Here is a 20581-nt window from a genome sequence, read left to right on the forward strand (position 1 = left end):
TGTCAGTAATGGGATGCTTTGCACATTAGGGAGGAAAATGATTTCCTGTATTCAGTGGGTGTCTCCGGTGGGTGGCTGTGTCTGAGCAAATGACAAGATGTGCCCAGGAGCCTTTGGTTCCTGTGGACACAAACCCATCCCCCTTCCATGTATGACACTTGTTTGTTGTAGAGTCATATGATGTACAAGCAGGAAGGCCTCCTTCTTGTAGCCCTGCTCAGCAGCCTTCATCATAAAATGAGCAGCCATAATAATTTGCTAGGTCCCAATGTGCTTGGAATGTTTTTAGTTGTCTTTTCTGCCTCATTATCTGTATTTCCTGTATTGTGGTTTATATATTTGTTTGGTGCTGCCGTGAAAACCTAACCTCATAAAGTGCAGTGTAGAACTGTGTTAAACAGATAATTTTAGGTTGCAGGTGTCTTCAGCTGGCAGTGTGAAATTATTTTATAATCTGAATTAACTCGCCATTGTTCACTTTCGTTGTAGCTCTTGCAAAGGATAGAAGACCCAGACATTCAGCTGGTCATAAGTGAACAGTGTCTTGATAAACATCCCAGCCTGGCAGCTTCTCATTTCCTTGCAGATTATCTCACCACACACTTCTACAAACACTTAACAATTATGCGCCATAATGAAATTCAGGCCCTTTATATGGGATCAAAGGTAAGCAGATGTGAAATTTGCAACTGCATGGCTGGGTTTTGGGGTTCTTCTCTCAAGTAATGAGAGAGGTTTCAGGGTTGGGTTTTTTTAATAATAATAATAATAATAATAATAATAATAATAATAATCAGGCATTATATAAATTTTATGAAATAAATAAATTTTGTTTCTCTTCTGTTTCTACATCCAAGGTCTTACTGACTCTTCCTGAGCCATACCGTGCTAACTACTCTCACCTGTCCTGCAAGCCGCTGCTCATGTTGGAGCAGCTCTTGATGAACATGAAGGTGGATTGGGTAGCCGTGGCTGTACAGACACTGCACCAGCTCTTGGTTGGGCAAGAGATAGGCTTTACGGTAGAAGACATTGATGTCTTGCTCTCCAAGTACGCTGGGAAAGCCCTTGACTTCCCTTTCTCGTTAAAAGAGAAAAGATCAGGTGACTTGCTTTTGGAAATCTCTAATCAGTGAAGATGTTCCATGTGCTCTTTAACCAAACATGACAGATTCTCAGCTGGTAAGGCAGATTGGATTTAAGCCAAATCCACCTTATCGCTTTGGGTTCTGTGACCCCATGGTTTTGGCTCACGACTTAACTGAAAAGCCCCTGTGCTGCTCCATTTCTTCTCCTGTTTCCCTTGATGCCACACAGTGCAGTACTACTAATGTGTTTTACTGACCGTGGCAGTGGAGCCTGCATTCAAAAGGCATAAGGCAGTGAACCAAGCCCCTTACTTCTTCCGGCTCAACTTTTGGTATATTTTTAAGATGGCGTAGTCAAAAGAGTTGAGGAAAAATAACATTAGAAGGCCTAGTATCCCTATGTTTCTAAATATCCGTCTTGTTCTCCTTTTGCTTAGATGCAAAAGTCTGAACCTTACACCTTCTTGTGCATGCCATTGGGTTAGTAAATTGCTTGCACAAAAACTGTAGTCACTTGAATCACATGTGCTGATCCAGTTTTGGATGAATCATTCTAATCTTCTTTGCTGCAGATAAAAATGGTTTTCTCTTTTGCCTTTAGATTCTGTGATTCAGATGCAGGAGAATTTGTGTCGGGGATCCGAGTCTGATACGTTGTCTAAATCAGAATCGACGGAACAGTTTCCAGTTAGTTCTCCTGGTGAGAGAAGGTCTAAGGGCTGGATGTTGTGTTTCATACTTGTCTTTTTCTCTGAAATCTGCTTTCTGCTGTGGTAGATTTAAAAAAAACAACAACATTCTGGGTGGGATTCAATGGATGAGCCCTGCCCAAAGCCCATGCAAGAACTTCTACTAGCACATCCTTTGCATTGCCTTGTCACTGAAGAGTAGCAGTGATTGATTTGAGGCTTTTACTTACAATCGAGTGCTTTGTACATTTTATGAAATGACTAAATATTCTATTTCAGTTCTCCATTTTTTTGTTTCGTTTCTTGTTTATCATCAAGATGCAACACATTCTTCCAGCATGAGAGAGAGAAGCCTGCAGCAAACTGTGTCCCCAGAGGAGTTTGTGCCACCAGAGAAGCCCCCACCAAAGCAGCAATGGATTCCCGATGAGACTGAAGTCACGTGTATGGTCTGCAAAACAGAACGTTTTACTATGGTGAGGAACCCCCAAGGCCATACTTGACATGTAACTGGAACACTTGAATGGGTGTGTCTGCCATTGGCTCTTTGGGCAGCTTGCTGCACTTCTGTCAGTCGTATTTGCTACTGTGCCCAAAAGATCCAAATGGCTGTGGGTCTTGAACGGGTTAAATGGTAACCACTGAAATGTTATTGCTCCCTTAAAGGTTCTTCTTTGTGTCTCAGTTTAATAGACGACATCACTGCAGACGCTGCGGGAGGCTGGTGTGCAGCTCGTGTTCAACCAAGAAAATGACGGTGGAAGAGTGTAGGGAAAACCCGGCTCGTGTTTGTGACCAGTGCTACAATTATTACAACAAGGAGGGCTCAGAGGACTTGCCCCCTGAGGCAGAAATGTGTGTAAACAATCTTTCCCCATTTTTTTGTATCTGGAATGCTAGCCTTCGATGTCAACTAGTGAATCATTTTAGCGTTTCTTGTGGGTCTCCCCCCTGAGAGTTTCAGTCAGGAGGAAAAGTCTCTGTTTCTAGTTCTGCTGTTCCTGTTTCTAGTTCCAACAGTGGGACTAGGGGTAGGGCTTCAGAGTTTGATTTAATGCTATGAAAACACTTGCTTTACTGAATTTAACTTTTTGACGCATGTTTGAATAGGTATGAAGCATCTGTGTTTTTCTCTTTTCATAGTTCAAAAGTGGAGGATCAGGACCAAGAAGAAGGTGAGGAGATTTGCATTTTGTTGGCATGTATTACAGGACTGACTTCACAGTTAACGTTGCTTGTGGGCAACGTGGGCAAGCCCTGAAGCATCTTCAAAGACGTAACAAATGCATAGTGGCATGAGCTTTCTAATGCGTTGCTGCATGGCTAACACAGCTACTTTTCTTTAAGAGAACAGGGATTTGTTCTAACTCAGCCAGATTACTTGCTGGAAAACATGGCAAGATTTGGAAGCCACAATGTGTTGTCATGACTGGCTAGAGGACTCCTTGGGCTATTTGCCCTTGGGACTCCCCAACCCCTCACCCATGCCCTATCTTTTAGTAATGTTGTAGTTCAAGGGTGAGAACCTTTTTTGGAACTGAAGGCCACATTACTCTGGTGTAAAGCTGATGGAACATTGTTCTGGTAGTGAACAGGCTCTGACCCCCCCTTTCCTTTCTCCATGGAAACAGGTGCCTGTATTTAATTCCAAGTTGTTCAAGTTTCTCTTTGTTTTCTTCATAGGCTTTTACAAAGTTGGTTAGAAAAGCTTTTCAGTATCCTTTATCTGCCCTTACGGTGCGCAAGGCAGAAACAACTCAGTCATCCCAGAAGAAGTGTAAGCTTAGAGCTATTCAAGGCCTTAAACTTCAAAATGTATTGCATTCTGAAAATCGTATGCATGCAGTTTCAAATTTGCAAGGACTGTCCCCCCCACCATATTGACAGGGAACAGAAGTGCACTGAGCCAGTTCCCCACTTTGCTTTAATCATCTTTTGCAAAGGAAGGAGCTGCAATTTGTACACAACATCCCAGTCTTTTCCCTTACCTGCTATAGAGCTGATGGTTGGCAGCCCCTGGAAGCAGGGTTCCCCTTCCCTCCTGTAGTTGCACCCTGCTTCACAGAGCCTCTACTGAGCAGGGGTCGGAACAGATGTCTGATTCCAAATTGTAACATGTGACTTCTTGTCCTGATTTCTTGTGTGTTCTGTCAATGGCAGTTGCGTCCTCCGATAACGAATGCTCAGATTACTCTGCAGTGGTGCAAATACCCAAAATAACAGAACTCGAGTGGCTTCTTTCTTTGAGAGAAGAGGAGAATGAAATTGTGCGCACTGAGTTTTATTACGAGCAGGTAAGTGTATGTTCTAAAAGGGGGAAATGGACTTCCAATACGGCACATGATAGGGCAAGCAAGGAAAAGTTGGCAGCAGGGCAGAAAAGAAGAATAGGAAACCAGTGGGGAAAGAAGATAGAAAAGAAACTGAGAAATGGAACCCAAGAACACCAGGGAGGGAGAAGAGATCCAGATGACATCCCTGGGCTTTGTTACATTGCATCCTCTGTTACATTGCATAAATAGTAGTGAGCACTGGGATAATTGATGTACACTCCTTGCTCTAGCAAGTGAATGAGGTGATGTAGGGGCTTTCAAGTTCATTTGTGACAGATTAGCACAGAGAATGAAGAAAATAAGTGGGCTGGGCACTTCTGTCTCTTCCTTTGACTGGGTTCCTACTTCATGATAGCAGTTTATGTGGTAGCACTTCTTTGTAAGATGATTTGCTTCTCTAATTAGAAGCTAAAGCTTGCATTTTAGCTGTCTGAAGATCTTCTGTTAAAGCTTATTATGTTGCGCATGTGGACCCTATACAGTTCAGATGTAAGCTCGCCTATGGACAGGGTCGAAGTCATGCTAATAAATTGGATATTGCACTCTGTGCTGGCAGTAGTGGTGCTGGGAAGGGGGCCATATTGTGCTGCCTGCCTTTTTGGACATGGTTATTGGGTCTCTTATGGTAAGCTGCTGTTCTTCCACTGCTATGAGCTTACTATACATCTGGTCATTCACATTCGTTGTTAACAGCTGAGCTTTCAAGGCTAGGATCTCAGGGGAATTTAGGAGGACTTTTATGTCTTGCTCCAGATAGATATCCCACTTCTTACGTCCGGGGGCTAAGATCAGTGGGTCCTGGCGGTGGAATGAACTGGGAAGCCCCAGCTGTGTGTGGGGGAAGGAGAGGGCGATTGGAAGGTGGTCACTTTCGGTTCTGTTGAACACATTGAAACAATATGCCTTATCATTAAATGCCGAAGAGGACCAGATGTAGTCTATAACGCTTGCCCCTCTCGAACCTAGAAAAGTATAGAATCCCCCGGACCGGTCTTTGGGAGTGCCATGCAAGCTGTGCAGCCCGCAGTTTATGGTAAGCTCCAGTAGTATGATGCCAGCCCTATTGATGGTCTGATCATGTGAATTCCACGTAGGAAACCACTCCTCCTCTATGAATAATTGCGACTTATGGGTGAATGAGCTTATGTCTGCTCCGATTCTGGCATTAAAGTCCCCCATTATAAAGATCTCTGACTTTGGAAATTCAGCCACCGATTTATCGAGGATAAATCTTAAATCCTCCCAAAACTGATTTGAATGAGAAGGGGAGGAGGTAGATGGATTGTACAAGTTTACACATATGAAGTCCCCAACCAAGCTGTTAGTGATATGTAAAGTTTGAATGGAATTACTCTCTAACCAAAAGAGAGGAGAGATATTAAGTTGAAGCTCCTGCGAAACAAATGTTACCAGGCCACCACTAGGGCGCCCATACAAATGTGTTTTGGTCGCAGGAATCACATAAGCGTCATAGCCCGGTAGGGATGGGGGGGGGGGAGACGATTCTAGGCACCAGGTCTCTTGTATACCCATAATCTGGAATTTCGCTAAAAACTCTTTCATATCCCCGCCATCCTGTTTGGACGACCATCCCGCCACATTCCAGGATAGCACATTAAAGCAGTTTGGAGAGGGACTATGTGCTAGTCAGTTACTCTGGTTACTGGTGGGAGAGGCATTGCCAAGGGTCTGAGACAGCACCAGGCGTGAAGTTACCGAAGGTAACAAAGGGGTGGTAATTTGATTGATATGTCCAACAGGGTCATCAATAAGACCTGAGCTGTCTCTTTGCACCGTGGCTTCCTTAACGTTTATGTATTGGCTTGAAGAGGTTGTGGGTAAATGAGATTCTGCCAAAAGAGGTTGACTGGCAAAGGATGAGGATGTAGAGTCATCTGAGTGGGCCGCATTGATTGAAGACTCCAGGTCAGGCATAGAAGAATAGGACATTGACAGATTTCCAAGAGAGGGGTGTTTGGCGCATTGCTCTTTAAGACGAAGGGCGAAGTAGTTGATTGCAGATCTATTAGTAGAGGTGAAGGGAGACTGCGTTGCGACGGAGTATGAGGAGCTTCCGCCAGGCAGACTGCCATATCATCCGTTAATGGAGTCCCAATATTTGGCAGGGATTTCTGAGGTGTTAGCCCCTTCATGACTGCGTTCCTTTGATTTAGTAGGTTACTATGACCAGATTTTGAGGAGATTTTTTTCTCTTGAAGTACATGTGTAAGTTGCTGCTTGAGTATATCAAGCCTATTTATAACTTCCTGCTGTTCTTCTAATGGCAACTCACCATAGGATGAGATAAGGTCCCTCTCCTCTAAAGCAGCCAGAAGGCTGGGCCCGCTTTGGTCATGCTTCTCTGTTGCTGGAGTAGATAAACCAGGTAGCTTGGGCTGAGAGGGAGGGTGAGGTTCCCGGGATGGCAGCTTGAGTTTCAAGACTATGTCGCGCCAGTCTGGTGAGCGGATACCTTTTTGTACGATGTTACGGAAAAGAGGTTTAATCCTGGTGTCATGAAAGACTCTCGTTGGAAAGATGCCCCAGGTGGCCAAAAACGCTTTACGCCTAACCAGTATGGAAGGAATTTTTGGTGACTGGAAGGAGAGCAGTACTTTTTGGAACCGATGGTAGTAGTTCAAAAGTTTCACTGAACTAAGATCTATTAGCGGAGGCCAAATGTGAAGGAGTTGCCTTAGATGATCTTTGATATCTCTCGAGTTATTCCACCTTGGGGACCTGGGGTCACTGCTGCGTATAGTTAGGCATATTTTGTTTGCTTGTAGGATCAGAGATTGAGAGTCCAATTGAGCTTTTAATAAGTGACCACCAGAGCCACTTTCATGTCTAACAGTGGAGGTACACCTCTGTCTCTTTAAATCCCTCGGAGGCAGAGTGAGGTTGTGCTGCAACTCCAACAAATGGGCCTCAAGCTTTTGGTGAAGGTTATTCACCTGCATGGAGATCCCATTTATGCTCTTAAAGATGCAGCGCAGGGTCCTGGTTATTAATTGGAAATGATCGAATCCCGTGCCCAGGGCCGACTCGGACTCCCCCTTCGAGGTGGCTCTCACTTCTTTGTCATTATCCTTAGCATTATTCGTTGCCTTCGAGTTCACCCCCTCCACTTCTATGTCGGCTGCGAGGTCAATTAAAGGATTAAAACGATTGTAAGTTTCAACCGTGTAGCTATCTTCCTCGTTATTTCTGCTACAGTTAAAAAAGAAAGAATCAATCTTGGACTGTTTGGGCCTCGGGGGAGGAATTGCCTCATCCAGGTCCCTTGGCCGCTTGCCATGGCCCATAGTGGAGATAAGGAGAAATATCCGCAGTAATTGGAAATATCTTAATGCACCTTAGAGAGTGTTGTAGGAGGCAGGGGAGTGGTAAGTAAAAAAATTGGTAGAGTTCGTTGCTTACTTACAATTCTCAGTCAAGAGGACACCGGAGCAGAAAGGAGAACAAAAGTGAAGGAAATCCAAGCTCATAAAAACTGATAAAAAGCTAATAAAAAACTGATAAAAATAATAAAAACAGCATCAACTGATGCGGAGCTCAAGTCGACGCTACTACTAACGACGACGCCATCTTGGAGTTGCTTGCTTCCTTCACTCACTCACTACTTGCTTCCTTCACTCACGAAATCTCCCCGTGCGATTCTAACCTGGAAGAATCAAACTTGGTTCAACCAAGAATGCAAACAGTGCAGAAGTTGGCTTAGATTTCTTCAGTCTGATATGAAATCAGACAGCTCTCAGAGCAAAATCAGGGAGTTAGCCCAATTCCGTTTATACTACAAGAAGTTGATTCAACATAAGAAATTGCTCTTTGCGAAAGAACGCTGGACGGCCCTGTCAGTGGCCATTAAAACCCGTGATGACAAGAAATTCTGGAATTTAATTAATGCAGGTTTAAGACCCCACTCATTCATCGTTAATAATATCACAGCAGCCAGTTGGCACTCTCACTTTGCTCAGCTGTATTCCGCCCCAGATCCTGAAGTAAACGTAGTCTCTTCTCTTCCAGCATCTGCCTTGCCCACCTGGGAACCAGTTTCCCCAGAGAGATGTTTACAACTAATTAGCATGCTATCAGGGGATAAATCCCCGGGGGAGGATATGATACCACCTGAGGTATTTATATCGAACCAGACGTGGTGGGCCCCTATTTTAGCATCTCTCTTTACGACTATTAATGCTACTCTTAAGATTCCACCTAACTGGAAACAGAGCATAGTCATCCCAATACATAAAAAGGGGGACCCACAAGATCCGCGTAACTATCGACCTATTAGCCTGCTGGACATATCATACAAGGTTTACTCTAGATTCTTGTTAGAGAAATTAATCGAGTGGGCAGAAGAAACAAAGTTATTCCATCCGGAACAGGCTGGCTTCCGTAAAGGTCATAGTACATCTGGCCAATGTCTTGTTCTATTTACACTGATTGATAAATACCTAAACAGGTTCAACTGCAAACTACACGCGGCTTTTGTGGACTTGACCTCCGCTTTTGACTCCATCCCTAGAGATAGGCTATGGCAGAAGCTTAGTTACACCAACATAGATAAGAGACTCCTCCACCTTCTTATGGAAATTCATAATGACATATCGGCCAGAGTAAAATTTGGCCCTCTGGGAGCTCTTTCTGATTCTTTCCCTCTGAATAAAGGGGTCAAACAGGGCTGCCTCTTGGCCCCTTTTCTATTTAATTTCTACATTAATGACATCGTTACAACCATGATGGCCCTAAACCAATCTGCCCCCTCTTTACAACAGCGCAAGATCCCCATATTACTCTATGCGGACGACATGGTGATACTGTCTTTAACCAAGCAGGGCTTAAACAACATGCTCAGAGGGCTCATGACATATTGTGATACCAACTCCCTCAAAATCAATTTCGCCAAAACCAAAATTCTTACTTTTGGCACGAAAACTCGGAAGCCATTCTGGAAATTTGAGGGCCGCTCTATTGAATATTGTTCAGCATTCAAGTATTTGGGCATCACTTTTCAGTATGGGCTTAGTTGGTCAGCTCACCTAAATATGACCATCCTGGCTGCCCGTAGAACCATCAAAGCCTTGGAGAAATTCTTCTATGCAAAAGGCGGCCAGTTGGTTCCTCCAATCAGAAAAGCATTTATCAGCAAAGTCCTCCCGATGTTACTGTATGGGGTTGAAATCTGGGGGTGGAATTTAAAAACACTACAACGGCTCGAGATTCTACAAAACTCTTTTGCACGAAAGTTACTGGGCCTCCCCAAGGGCTCGGTTGCTGCACAGTTAAGAACAGAACTGGGCCTCCCCTCTATTGTTGCGAGAGCCCTCATTAGAAAAATTAGTTTTTATTGTAAATTAATCAATGCCCCAGGCTCCCCACTAGCCAGGCAAGCCTTTTTAACTTGTGCTCATAACAACAAACGGTCCAAGGCCATGGAGATTATCACGGCACGCTACTCCCTCCCTCTTACTCAGCGTCTATGTCCATGCACAATGAATGAAGTAGAGGACTTCATACATTTTTTTTCCTACTGCCCTATTTATGAGCTAATAAGAACTAAGCTCCTCCTCTTGATCCCGCCCACCATCACATCTAAGGAAGACTGTTTGAAATCGCTTCTTGTGGATGCAAATCCCCAAATTTCACGTGGGGTGGCAATCTTTATAGTGCAGGCTTTGAAACTCAGGGCTACACTGACTGGGTAGTGTGTCCCAGACCTGGACCTGTTTTAATTCTTTGTATTACCTTTTTAACCTAATGTGCCAAGCCTATTTTGGGGCCATTATATGTTTTATATACATCTGCATTTTAGATTCCCAGCACTGGCAACTAAATTTTTACATTATTGTTTTAGGGTAATTTAAATGTCACAATGCCAGTAATATCGTTTGAATCTTGTTAGGTTGCTTCTCTCTAGCAGTTTTGTCTTATCCTGCTATGGCTGTATGCTAATGCAATAAAGGTTTGATGATGACATCTGGTCAACGTAGCGGGGGTCAACAGACTCTTCTATCTCTTTGAGTTTTATAGTGAAGAATATTGTTCTGCTCCTGTCTTTTTGGCTGAGTACACTTTAGCTCTTCAGCTGCAGCCTACAGGTGGAATCACAATTACCTCTGCCTTTCCTTTGCCTCTCCTAATGTTCAGGCACCCAGTGCTTCCTTGTGTATTGCCATCTTCAATCTCCATTCGGACAGCGTAGCCTGTGGTCACCAGTTGATAGATCACTGCTGCAAGCTTTCTCGAGGGCTGACAAACCCCGAAGTGGATGCTGGCCTCCTCATGGATATCATGAAACAACTTCTCTTCAGTGCGAAAATGATGTTTGTAAAAGCTGGGATGAGCCAAGATTTAGCTCTCTGTGACAGGTAAGTGGTCTGCGGTTCTCCTGAGATGCCTTCCCAAAGTAGTCAGACAGGCCTGGCTCATGTTGAGGTGGATGCAGCAGAAAGTGGTCTATAGCAGAGACTGAAACATTTATATAAGGACTGTGCTGAATTTTCCACAGTTTGGTGGATCCCAGTGTTTGTGCTGCCTCTAACTTTTGTATCTTATTTTAACTCCGCCAACAGCTACATCAGCAAAGTCGATGTGCTACATATTTTAGTCACTGCCTCATATCGTCGTGTTCCCTGTCTGGATCAGATATTGCAGCCTACAGCAGTTGCAAGACTAAGAAATCAGCTTTTGGAAGCAGAATACTATCAGCTAGCTGTAGAGGTAATGCATGGGGAGAGAAGCAGCTCTGGAGTACAGCCTCAGGGCTCCTTCAAATCATTGCTCTGTTTTTGCACAGAGATTGCCTTCATTTAGAGAACACAAATATTGGGGTGTTTGAACTTCAACTTGAAGCATCTCTTCCCTCACAAAGACACCTATTAGCCTTTTGGGCTTGGTTCTGTGTTTTATAAAATATAGAAAACCAATGCTTGGTGTTTTTTTTTTTAAAAAGCAACTATATAATTAGTAGATTAATCAACTAAGCATTTGTTGATTAATTGGTACAGGTCAGCTTTTATTGGGATTTGAAGACATGCTTAATTTGGGGACTATTTGGTTCTATTGTAGCTGTAATAGGAAATTTTTAAAAACCCATTAGGCATGGTCTTTGTTTCTAAGAATATATATTAAGATTTCTTAAATTCTTAATATCTGAAATGTACCTTCTCAGTATTGTGACAAATGCACTCCAATAAAACTGCCAGTAGTGACCACAATAGTGTACAATAGTAATAGGCCAATAGTGTTCAGCTCTGATTAAAGGTAAGGGACCCCTGACCATTAGGTCCAGTCACAGACGACTCTGGGGTCGTGGCGCTCATCTCGCTTTATTGGCCGAGGGAGCCGGCGTACAGCTTCTGGGTCATGATTACTGCAGCTCAAAAAGAATACTGTAGAGCTAGAAAAACTGCAGAGCTAGAAAAGAGCAACAAAAGTGAGCAGGTAGACATTGCAATTGCACATGTGTACATTTTTTTTCATCAGAAAACAAAAGATGACTATGGAAAACTGAGGGGGAGATTATCTCATATTTTATGACTGTTTTCAATAACCTGTTCATTTTAGGTTTCCACGAAGACTGGCCTGGATCCAGGTGGGGCATGGCACGCCTGGGGCATGGCATGTCTTAAAGCTGGCAACCTCTCTGCCGCCAGAGAGAAATTCAGCCGGTGCCTAAAGCCACCTCTTGACTTTAACCAGCTAGACTCAGGCTCAAGACTGGTCCAAGATGTGATACAGTACCTGGAGTCCACAGTGAAGCCCATTATCTCAGTGGTAAGAATCCAGTCTTCCTCCTTCCTCAACAGCTACTCTCCTGAGGTAGATTTAAGCTACAGCTACAGCCAGAACATTAAACATGCTAGGGTATTGATATTCAGTGCTATTTTTCTAGAAAAAGAGGTGCTGGAACTCACCATGAACGCCTCCCTCGTTCTCTTAGAAGGGCCATGGCTGGGCACCCTGAGAGTGGCGGAACTGAGTTTGGTATTTCCAGCTTAAAAAAGGTCCTGTTTGTATTTTATCTGGGACCAAGTTATCTCTGTGATTGCCTATGTCCACATTATTCTCCCCAACCCTTGAGTTATGGCATCTAAAGACCTGCTGCCCACCATAACTCAGATCCAAGTGATAGGCTTTTGGACTACAACTGTGCTGGTTGGGACTGTTGGTAGTTGTAGTCCAAAATACTGGAGGACACCAGGTTGGCAAAGGCTGTTCTATGGAACTGTGCCAAGCCCAGTATACCTAAAGGAGCAGCTCCACTCCCCTTGTTCAGCGTGGACACTAAGGTCCAGCTCCAAGGGCCTTCTGGCGGTTCCCTCACTGCGAGAAGTAAGGTTACAGGGAACCAGGCAGAGGGCCTTCTCGGTAGTGGAACGCCCTCCCATCAGACGTCAAGGAAATAAACAGCTATCTGACTTTTAGAAGACATCTGAAGGCAGCCCTGTTTAGGGAAGTTTTAATGTTGAATGTTTTGCTGTGTTTTTATTATATTGGAAGCCATCCAAAGTGGCTGGGGCAACTCAATCAGATGGGCAAGGTATAAATAATAAATCATCAGCATCTCCTTCCCCCATGCTTTTGGGGCTTGCTCCGAAGGCCTTCCTGTTTTATAAAGTCTTTAAACTGTCCTGTTTTGTTGGACTTAACAATACTGAATGGGTAGGAATACAATTTAAAAGTAAAACAATTAAACATAACAATTCAATAAAATCTGCTATTTAGAAGAAAATTGTTATATTGAATTGTTATTGCTTTTAAATTATATGCCTACCCATTCAGTATTGTAAGCCACTTTGTAAAGCCTTTTGCAGTATAAGTGCAGTATAAGTACCTAAATGTACTTTTAAAAGATACTTAAAAATAAGAAGCTAATGCTTACTGCCTATTGGTTTCTGTGTGTGCTCATTGCAAGGGCAAGTTTTACGGTTTAGTGAGCATATACTGTAGTTAGAACATTACCCTGTGCTTTTCTTTTTATTTCCACAACTAACAGCTCTAGAGATGTGTGTACTTTATTTTTAATGTAACCTGAACATTCTGTTTAGGTGGTATGTAGGCTGCAGCTAAAAATGGTATGTGGTAGAATGTCCAAGTCAAGGTTAGATACAGAAAATATTGAAGACACAGTTAAATCCATGCTAACAAAGTGTGCATCAAGAACATCTTGTCTTGATTTGGAATTCTTTTCTTTGTGCCTTCAAGCTGTACACTAGGGAAGAAGAAAGTGAAATCAGGGTATCTATGGCTGTTTACTGACATGGGACAAAATGCCAGGCATGTATTATTCTAGTGTTTTACATTTGGGATTACCATCTGGCCTGTTGCCATTCTTACTAAAAGCTGACATGGACAACAGCATGTAAAGCAAGAAAGTGACTACAACTCCCATCATCCCTGACCACTGGTCTTGCTGGCTGGGTCTGGTGGGAGTTTCAGTTCAACAGCATCCAGAGAGCCACACATTCTCCATCCCTGATGTGCAGAGCCAATCTTATGTAGTGCTGGATTTGGGACTGAGGAGACCCAGATCCAAGACCCAATTGAGGCACAGAAGTCGCATGGTGACTGGGAGCCAGTCATTCACCTGCTTCTCACAAAGTGATTTGGAGGATGATATGAAGAGGGAGTGAGGACCATGCATGCTGCTTTGACCACCTTGGAGAAAGGACTGGAGAGGAATTGGAATTGATAAAGGAATGCTGCTTGCAACTTGCTGCTTGTGAACTGCTGTTGATAATAGTGGCCACATTGTATTATGTGCTATTGTGGTGTAGATAGAAGATGTGGTACAATACTGAAACCTACCTGTTTGCAGAGGTTAAGCAGTTTTCCAGTCTGTGCTGACTTGCACCAGGTCAGAGAAAGAGGAAACTGGATGTTAGATAGTGCCCACATAGCATAACTGTGCAGCTCGTTTCTAGACTATGATTTGGATCAGAGTGTCTCTGCTCAGAAACATGGAAGGGCCTCTGGAGGAAGGCCCAGTGGTACAGGGAGTGATTGGTAACATTTTTTTAAAAAATCATCCTGCATTACCTTCCACACTGTACTGGAGGGTCCCTCTATCCTTTGGAGCAGCTTTCGGTGGCAGTATTGCCAAGGAATGTAGGAATTGGTAGAAATTGCTTCCCTCTTCCTTCCTCCAGCAGGACCATATGGTGAACAGACATCTCCTCACAGGAACTTGTGATGTTTGATTCTCTGCTTTTTTTGGTAGCAGGATGACGACTACTTTGCCACTTTGAAGGAACTGGAAGCAACACTAAGGACACGAAGCCTATCCCTGGAGCTGATACCTGAGGGGAAGATTCAACACAACAGCTACTACCAAGAGTGCCTCTTCTATTTGCACAACTATGGCACCAATCTAGCAATCATTTGTTTTTATATGAGGCACGACTGCATGCGAGAAGCACTGCTGCATTTGTTAAATAAGGTGAGGCAGCCTGTTCCTCCTGGAGGTTTTCTAGTAAGGGGTGATGAACCTGTGGTCCTCCAGATGTTGTAGGACTACAACTCCCATCACCCTTGGCCATTGGTCATGTGGACAATGAGAGCTGGAATACAACAGCTGGAGGGTTGCAGGTTCCAGGTTTCATGTCTCTTTATTTGGATGGGTTCCAGGTGGTATATTATGGGAACATGTTACTTTGTTATGAAACTAGTTTTCTCAATATTGTGAGGACCTTGACCTTGGTCTCAATCTTTTGTTGAAGTTGTCCTGTTTTGAAAATCTTGCCTATTTTATCGCTATGACTAGCCGCCCTTGAACAATGTGTGCTGTGTTCTCTTTTGCCTTGAAAATAGCCCTTTTATTTTCCATGTTACGACTCCCTTCATAAAATGGCTGAGGCCTTGTTCAAGCGCCTCCAAGATTTATTGGCAAGTGTAAATGGTGCCAGGAAATATTTCAGTTTTAAGATGTCTTGTGACTATTAGAACAGCATAGTGTTTGGTAGGTATTTGCAGGCTTTCAAGAGAAGTCTCATCTTGAGACTCCCCCTAACTCAACTTCTGCTGTGTCTGCCTTCATACCCAAAAACAATTTTCAGCCTAATCTGAGAATTGGACAAATGTAACTTTTATGAAAAATGTGCAGTCTACTGTAGCCCAATAACAGAGGCTTTTCTTCCTAAAGTAATGATATGGATGAGACAAGTCCATCTAAACGCTTGAATTTTTCTCTGTTTTAGGAGAGCCCACATGAAGTATTTATTGAAGGGATATTTATCCCAAGCTATACCAGTGGAAAACTTCACATGTTGGAAAACTTACTGGAAACGATTGACCCAGGTCTGGCTAGCTGGGGTGCTTATCTCATTGCAGCTTGCAAACACTTGCAGAAAAAGAATTACTATCATATCTTATATGAATTGCAACAATTTATGAAGGTAAGAGTGGGGGTTTGATGATGGTGATGATGATGATAATTTATTATTTATATCCCGCCTATCTGGCTGGATTTCCTCAGCCACTCTGGGCAGCTTCCAACAAAATATTAAAATACAATAGTCCGTCAAACATTAAAAGCTTCTCTAAACAGGGCTGCCTTCAGATGTCTTCTAAAAGTCTGGTAATTGTTTTTCTCTTTGACATCTGGTGGGAGGGAGTTCCACAGGGCGGGTGATGTACTTCTCATGCTGCAGTTTGAAATGTTCTGAGCTTTTTGTCAGGAAAGTTGGACAATATTTCCTGTATTTTGGGAAAGAGCCCCAATATGTGCCATTTGTTCATGCAGTGGGGGGGGGTTCTTTTGGGTTCCTAACTTAGGAAAGTCTGCTATAACAGAGCTTGCAAACCCATCCCATCACTGCTTATGTTCAGTCCCTTCTGTATAGTTAAACATGTTCTGAAGAGTTGCTAAGTGGTTTTCACCAATGATACACAATTTGAAGGCTTACCCATCTTAACACTCCTGTCTTTCAGGATCAAGTCCGTGCTGCTATGACCTGTATTAGATTTTTCACTCACAATGCAAAGTCTTACGCTGAATTGGGAGAAAGGCATACCTGGCTGTTGAAGGTCAAGGACCATCTCAAAGTTTACCTACAGGAAGTTTCAAGGAGTTCAGGAAGAAAAAAAGTTACATGTACTTTCCGTAAGAAAATGTCTGCTCCTGACGTCTCAAGGTACCAGCAGATGTTAACATTTGATGACATATTTTTCATTCTTCATTTTATTGATCATACAGTTTCCCTGAACAGATAAGGCATTCTTCAGGACCTTTACCATGCTCTTAAAAATTAGTTGATTTAAGTTCAATATTTTTGAGGTATTGTGACTCTAGTGTCTTGAATTAATTTCTCTTAAAGTTTCTCATGATCAACTCCATTTTAACAAGGCATAGCTCTGTGGATATTTTGGAGTGTGGGTTTTGTCTAAGTAACATTAAGTAATGTGTCCTGTCAGCATAATGATTTCTGCTTGAACAACAAAATGTTCCCACCTCTCCTCACCCCATATATCTTTTCTTGGGTTTCCTCCAAACCTCCAGAGCAGATTTGGGATGGGGGTGAGGAGTAGAAAGGGAGGAAATCCCGATTGCACAAGTGGAAATTCTTAAGCTGACAGGAGGCATTTGTTGAATACTGCCTTATGTGTTGACACGTCCACCCTCTCTTATCTTACAGAGTAAATCTAGCATGCAATGTTTTCCGTGATATACTTGAGTTATGCTTGTGTGTTTTTCTTTAATGAGGACATTCTTTTTGTTTCCTTTTGCCCACAAAGTGTTTAAAGATGTTTATTCTGGGAAAGGAAAAATAAGTAAATATTTTTATTTATTTATTAATTGGCTCAGTGATGTGTGAAGGCATTGCTTGAAAAAGAACAACTTTTCTGTACAGTTGTACCTTGGTTCTCAAATGGAATCCATTCCAGAAGTCCGTTCGACTTCCAAAAACATTCAAAAACCAAGGCGCAGCTTCCATTGGCTGCAGGAGCTTCATGCGCTCGATCAGAAGCCGCGTCGGACGTTCAGCTTCTAAAAAACATTCGCAAACCGGAACATTCACTTAAGAGTTTGTGGCGTTTGGGAACCAAAACAGACGAGTACCAAGGCGGTGAGATCCAAGATATGACTGTATTGTGTAATGAAGCATTTCCCCCTAAATCAGGCATATCAATACAGTTGAGCTTCAACTGGAAGTGACAAGATTCCTTCATCGGTGTGAAAAATTGGGAGCCTCATCTCTGACTGTCTCGTCTGTACCTACACTCTTTGGAAACAATCAAATGAAGATGGAAGTAGCTTGCAAGGTACTGAGTGCCTCATAAAATCATGGCATAGTTATAGGTATCAAAACTGAATACTATAAACAGCACTGAGTGTAGCCTACAGAGAGCTGGTTTCCATCTAACACTAGGACAAACTATGGCTTAGGGCAAACGCACAGGTTCCCAGAGAAGAGATCATGGCTTCTGCACTTCTAACTAAACCATGGTTTCGTGTAGCGTGTTGTCCAAACCTGGACTCAAGGTTTGTCTCACTGCATACAAACCACAAGGAGTAAACCCAAAAACCAACCTTAGTTACAACTTGTGGTTTGCAAGATAATGCATAAATTCTGGTTTGGACCTCATGCTAAGCTTAACTTTGGCTTCTCACACAGCAGCAGCAGGACTGGATGAGGAGATACAAGAGAGATTTTTTTCCATGGCTGCTTTAATATTGTAGAATTCATTCTGAAGAGAGGCTGGATGGGCTCCCTCCTTTTTCCTTTTTCCTCCACTGCCAGGCTATGACCTTCATCTTCAGACAGGTCTTTGGAAACTAAGGTGCAGAAGATACTGATCCCTGACCCAGGGCAAATTATATTTTCATTCCTGGTTTTAGATATGTTGCAATTTAATCGTTTTCAGCTAGTTTGTTTCTGTTATGCTGTGTTTTATAATTGTAAGCTGCCTTGAATCCCAACTTGGAAGAAAGGCAGAGATAAGTATATTAAATAAATAAATTGAAAATAATAAATATCACTTTTCCAAAACTGGATGCTGTCTTTAAGCTTGGAAAGAGGGACTAATAATCCTGTTTGTGTTATGGAGCTGACGGTACTAACTGTGGGTTGTTTGAACAATACTCAACCTTTTTGCTGCTGCTATTTCTTCTCAGGTCATGCTGGAAGGTAAAAACATTGAAGAAGGCTTTGGGATTGCGTTTAGAGTTCTACAGGTACGGTGAACCTAAGATGATGTTATACAAAGATGATGTTATACATAATGTTGATTCCTTACAATTCTCACCAAAGCAGATAAGGAATACCACAGCATTTTTCCAGTTACAATGATGTATCTTTTAGGTGTCTATAAAAACTTGAGTTAGAAGCTTCTGTTTTCATAATTGCGTTAGGTTTTTAGTATAGCTTTAGTATAGAGACAACTGAAACCTTGAGTCATTCCCTCCAGCTGCTTCCTTCTTGTAGTTTCTTGCCCTTTAGCACGTTTCTGTAGCACCACCTCTGCTTTCTGAGCATCTATGACGTTATTTTCCCCAGTACTCAGTATTCCCGTCTGTAATTTTGTCTCCCTTCTCCTCAGGATTTAGTTGAAAGCTCTCCTGATCAGGTTCACAATACTCATAGCAAACATATTCTTGCCAAGAGTCTCACAAACCTAAACCCTCAACTTAGAGTTGCAGCTTTGTTGTTGTTGTTTAGTCGTTTAGTCATGTCCGACTCTTTGTGACCCCATGGACCAGAGCACGCCAGGCACTTCTGTCTTCCACTGCTTCCCGCAGTTTGATCAAACTCATGCTGGTAGCTTCGAGAACACTATCCAACCAGAGAGTTGCAGCTTTAGTTGAGTCCAACTTTATAGAGGTTCCCTTTGCCAAATATTCAGTATCTCTTGTAGAGGTATACAGACATGAATGGCGAGTTCCACACACCCTTCCCGCATTATTGCCAAGTCTTTGCTGAGATAACCGTGTGAGGGATGTAGTGCCACCATAGCTGATATTTGTTGATAATTAGTTGGCTCAAGCATTTTCCCGGTCTTTAAAAAATGAGGTGGAAGAGGTGTAGCTGAGTGCTAGAGCACCTACTTTGCATACAGAAGGTTTTATGTCCTTGTTTCTGGAAAGGACCAGTCTGAACCTCTGAAAAGCTGCTGCTATAAAACCAGTTTGACCTGATGGTTTGACTTGATTTCGTTCACTTTCATATGTGCTGTATAATCTGAGGAGGCTAACCTGTGGTCCTCTCAGATGTTGCTGGACTCTGAACTCCCATCAGTCCCAGCCATAATGACCAGTGGTCTGGGATAGTGAATTTTATGTGATTAAACTAGGAACAGATAACCTTTGGCCAAAGAATTTTTGACTTTTAAAACCTAAGGAAGCTTGCATACTGTAAATAGTGTTGGACTAAGTCACACAGAGCTCAGTGGGACTTATTGTCATATTGGTGTGTGTAAGGATGTAGTTATTGCAGAGTCGTTCGATAGCTTGGCCTGTGTGTTGATCTTGGTGGGATGCATATGAGAGAATGGCTGTCACTCGATTTAAAATATATCTTAGCTGATTGAATTGCATGAACTTGTTTAAGTGATGCTATAGCCCTAATGAGGACTAATCTTAAATGGGGACAGAGCAAGGTAGATACAGAGTAGGGGCCATTGAAGGAGGATTCTGTAGCATCACAGTGGCTAAATTTATATAAAGACATGCAAAGGTTTGATAGTACAAAGTACCACAGGACTTCTGCATGACAAGGCAGTTTTCCCAGATCCTTATTGCTCCTGTATCAGTAAAGCTCAATTCTGGTTGTAGGGAAGTGTTTGTGTATTTTGAAATCATACTGGTTCTTCCACCTTAGGATTTCCAGCTGGAGGCTGCTGATGTATACATTAAAGTGGCCAGACAACTGGTGAAGCAGCAGAAGTACAGTGAGATCAGGCAGCTCCTTAAGTGCATCAAGGAATCTGGTGCTGAAGATAAAACTGATGGGGACAACGTCCTCTTAAACTGTCTGGACGAGTCTGATTCTATTCCTGCTGAGGTAATCTTGTTCTTTTCCTGGAAAGAAAAGGCACAACCCTATTTTGTTTACATTCTGCAAATAAGTATTGTGTGCTTGGAATGCAGGTAACAACTTTTAGTAATCACCAAGACTGAATTATTCTCATTTTGCTCGTCATGCTTTCGTGAGGGGCTTCTTATGAGGAGCTTCTTTCAAGCTGGCTGAGACCCTTTCCTCTCATAATCCGGGAAGTTTATCACCTCCTGGCCCAACCAATCGCCTTTCTCCTTCTAGTTGTTATCACTTAAGGAGGGCAAGTGTGGAGCAAACACATGGTGGGCCCCACCTCTCAAAGCACCATGTCTATATCCATAGATTGCAACAAACTGAAATCCATCCATGCAAAAGTGGCTAGCTGTCTCTTTGGCATCATCCTGTAGATCCCTGTAATTCTTAATGTGTCATCAAATTTGGAATAGATACAAGGGATGTTTAACAATGAAGTA

General features: G+C 42.8%; 1 protein-coding gene across 5 annotated transcripts in view; it reads left to right on the top strand.

Moving 5' to 3' along the window:
- Positions 1 to 20581, top strand: part of ZFYVE26 (zinc finger FYVE-type containing 26) — a 54377-nt gene that overhangs the window by 29316 nt on the left and 4480 nt on the right. For 3 of the 5 annotated variants that reach the window (XM_083603666.1, XM_083603670.1, XM_083603667.1), the window contains 16 exons: positions 490 to 666; positions 858 to 1104; positions 1690 to 1788; positions 2096 to 2253; positions 2463 to 2632; positions 2921 to 2952; positions 3938 to 4071; positions 10261 to 10481; positions 10686 to 10833; positions 11680 to 11889; positions 14336 to 14554; positions 15312 to 15509; positions 16045 to 16247; positions 17235 to 17376; positions 18230 to 18289; positions 19932 to 20114. In XM_083603666.1, coding sequence (XP_083459792.1) covers positions 490 to 666; positions 858 to 1104; positions 1690 to 1788; positions 2096 to 2253; positions 2463 to 2632; positions 2921 to 2952; positions 3938 to 4071; positions 10261 to 10481; positions 10686 to 10833; positions 11680 to 11889; positions 14336 to 14554; positions 15312 to 15509; positions 16045 to 16247; positions 17235 to 17376; positions 18230 to 18289; positions 19932 to 20114 — 2601 coding nt within the window. The remainder of the gene's footprint in view (positions 1 to 489; positions 667 to 857; positions 1105 to 1689; positions 1789 to 2095; positions 2254 to 2462; positions 2633 to 2920; positions 2953 to 3937; positions 4072 to 10260; positions 10482 to 10685; positions 10834 to 11679; positions 11890 to 14335; positions 14555 to 15311; positions 15510 to 16044; positions 16248 to 17234; positions 17377 to 18229; positions 18290 to 19931; positions 20115 to 20581) is intronic. The other 2 variants (XM_083603668.1, XM_083603669.1) reach the window with 1 other exon arrangement.

This window comes from Podarcis filfolensis (genome assembly GCF_964270895.1).
Source record: "Podarcis filfolensis genome assembly, chromosome: 1".
In the NCBI taxonomy this organism is placed as follows: Eukaryota; Metazoa; Chordata; class Lepidosauria; order Squamata; family Lacertidae; genus Podarcis; species Podarcis filfolensis.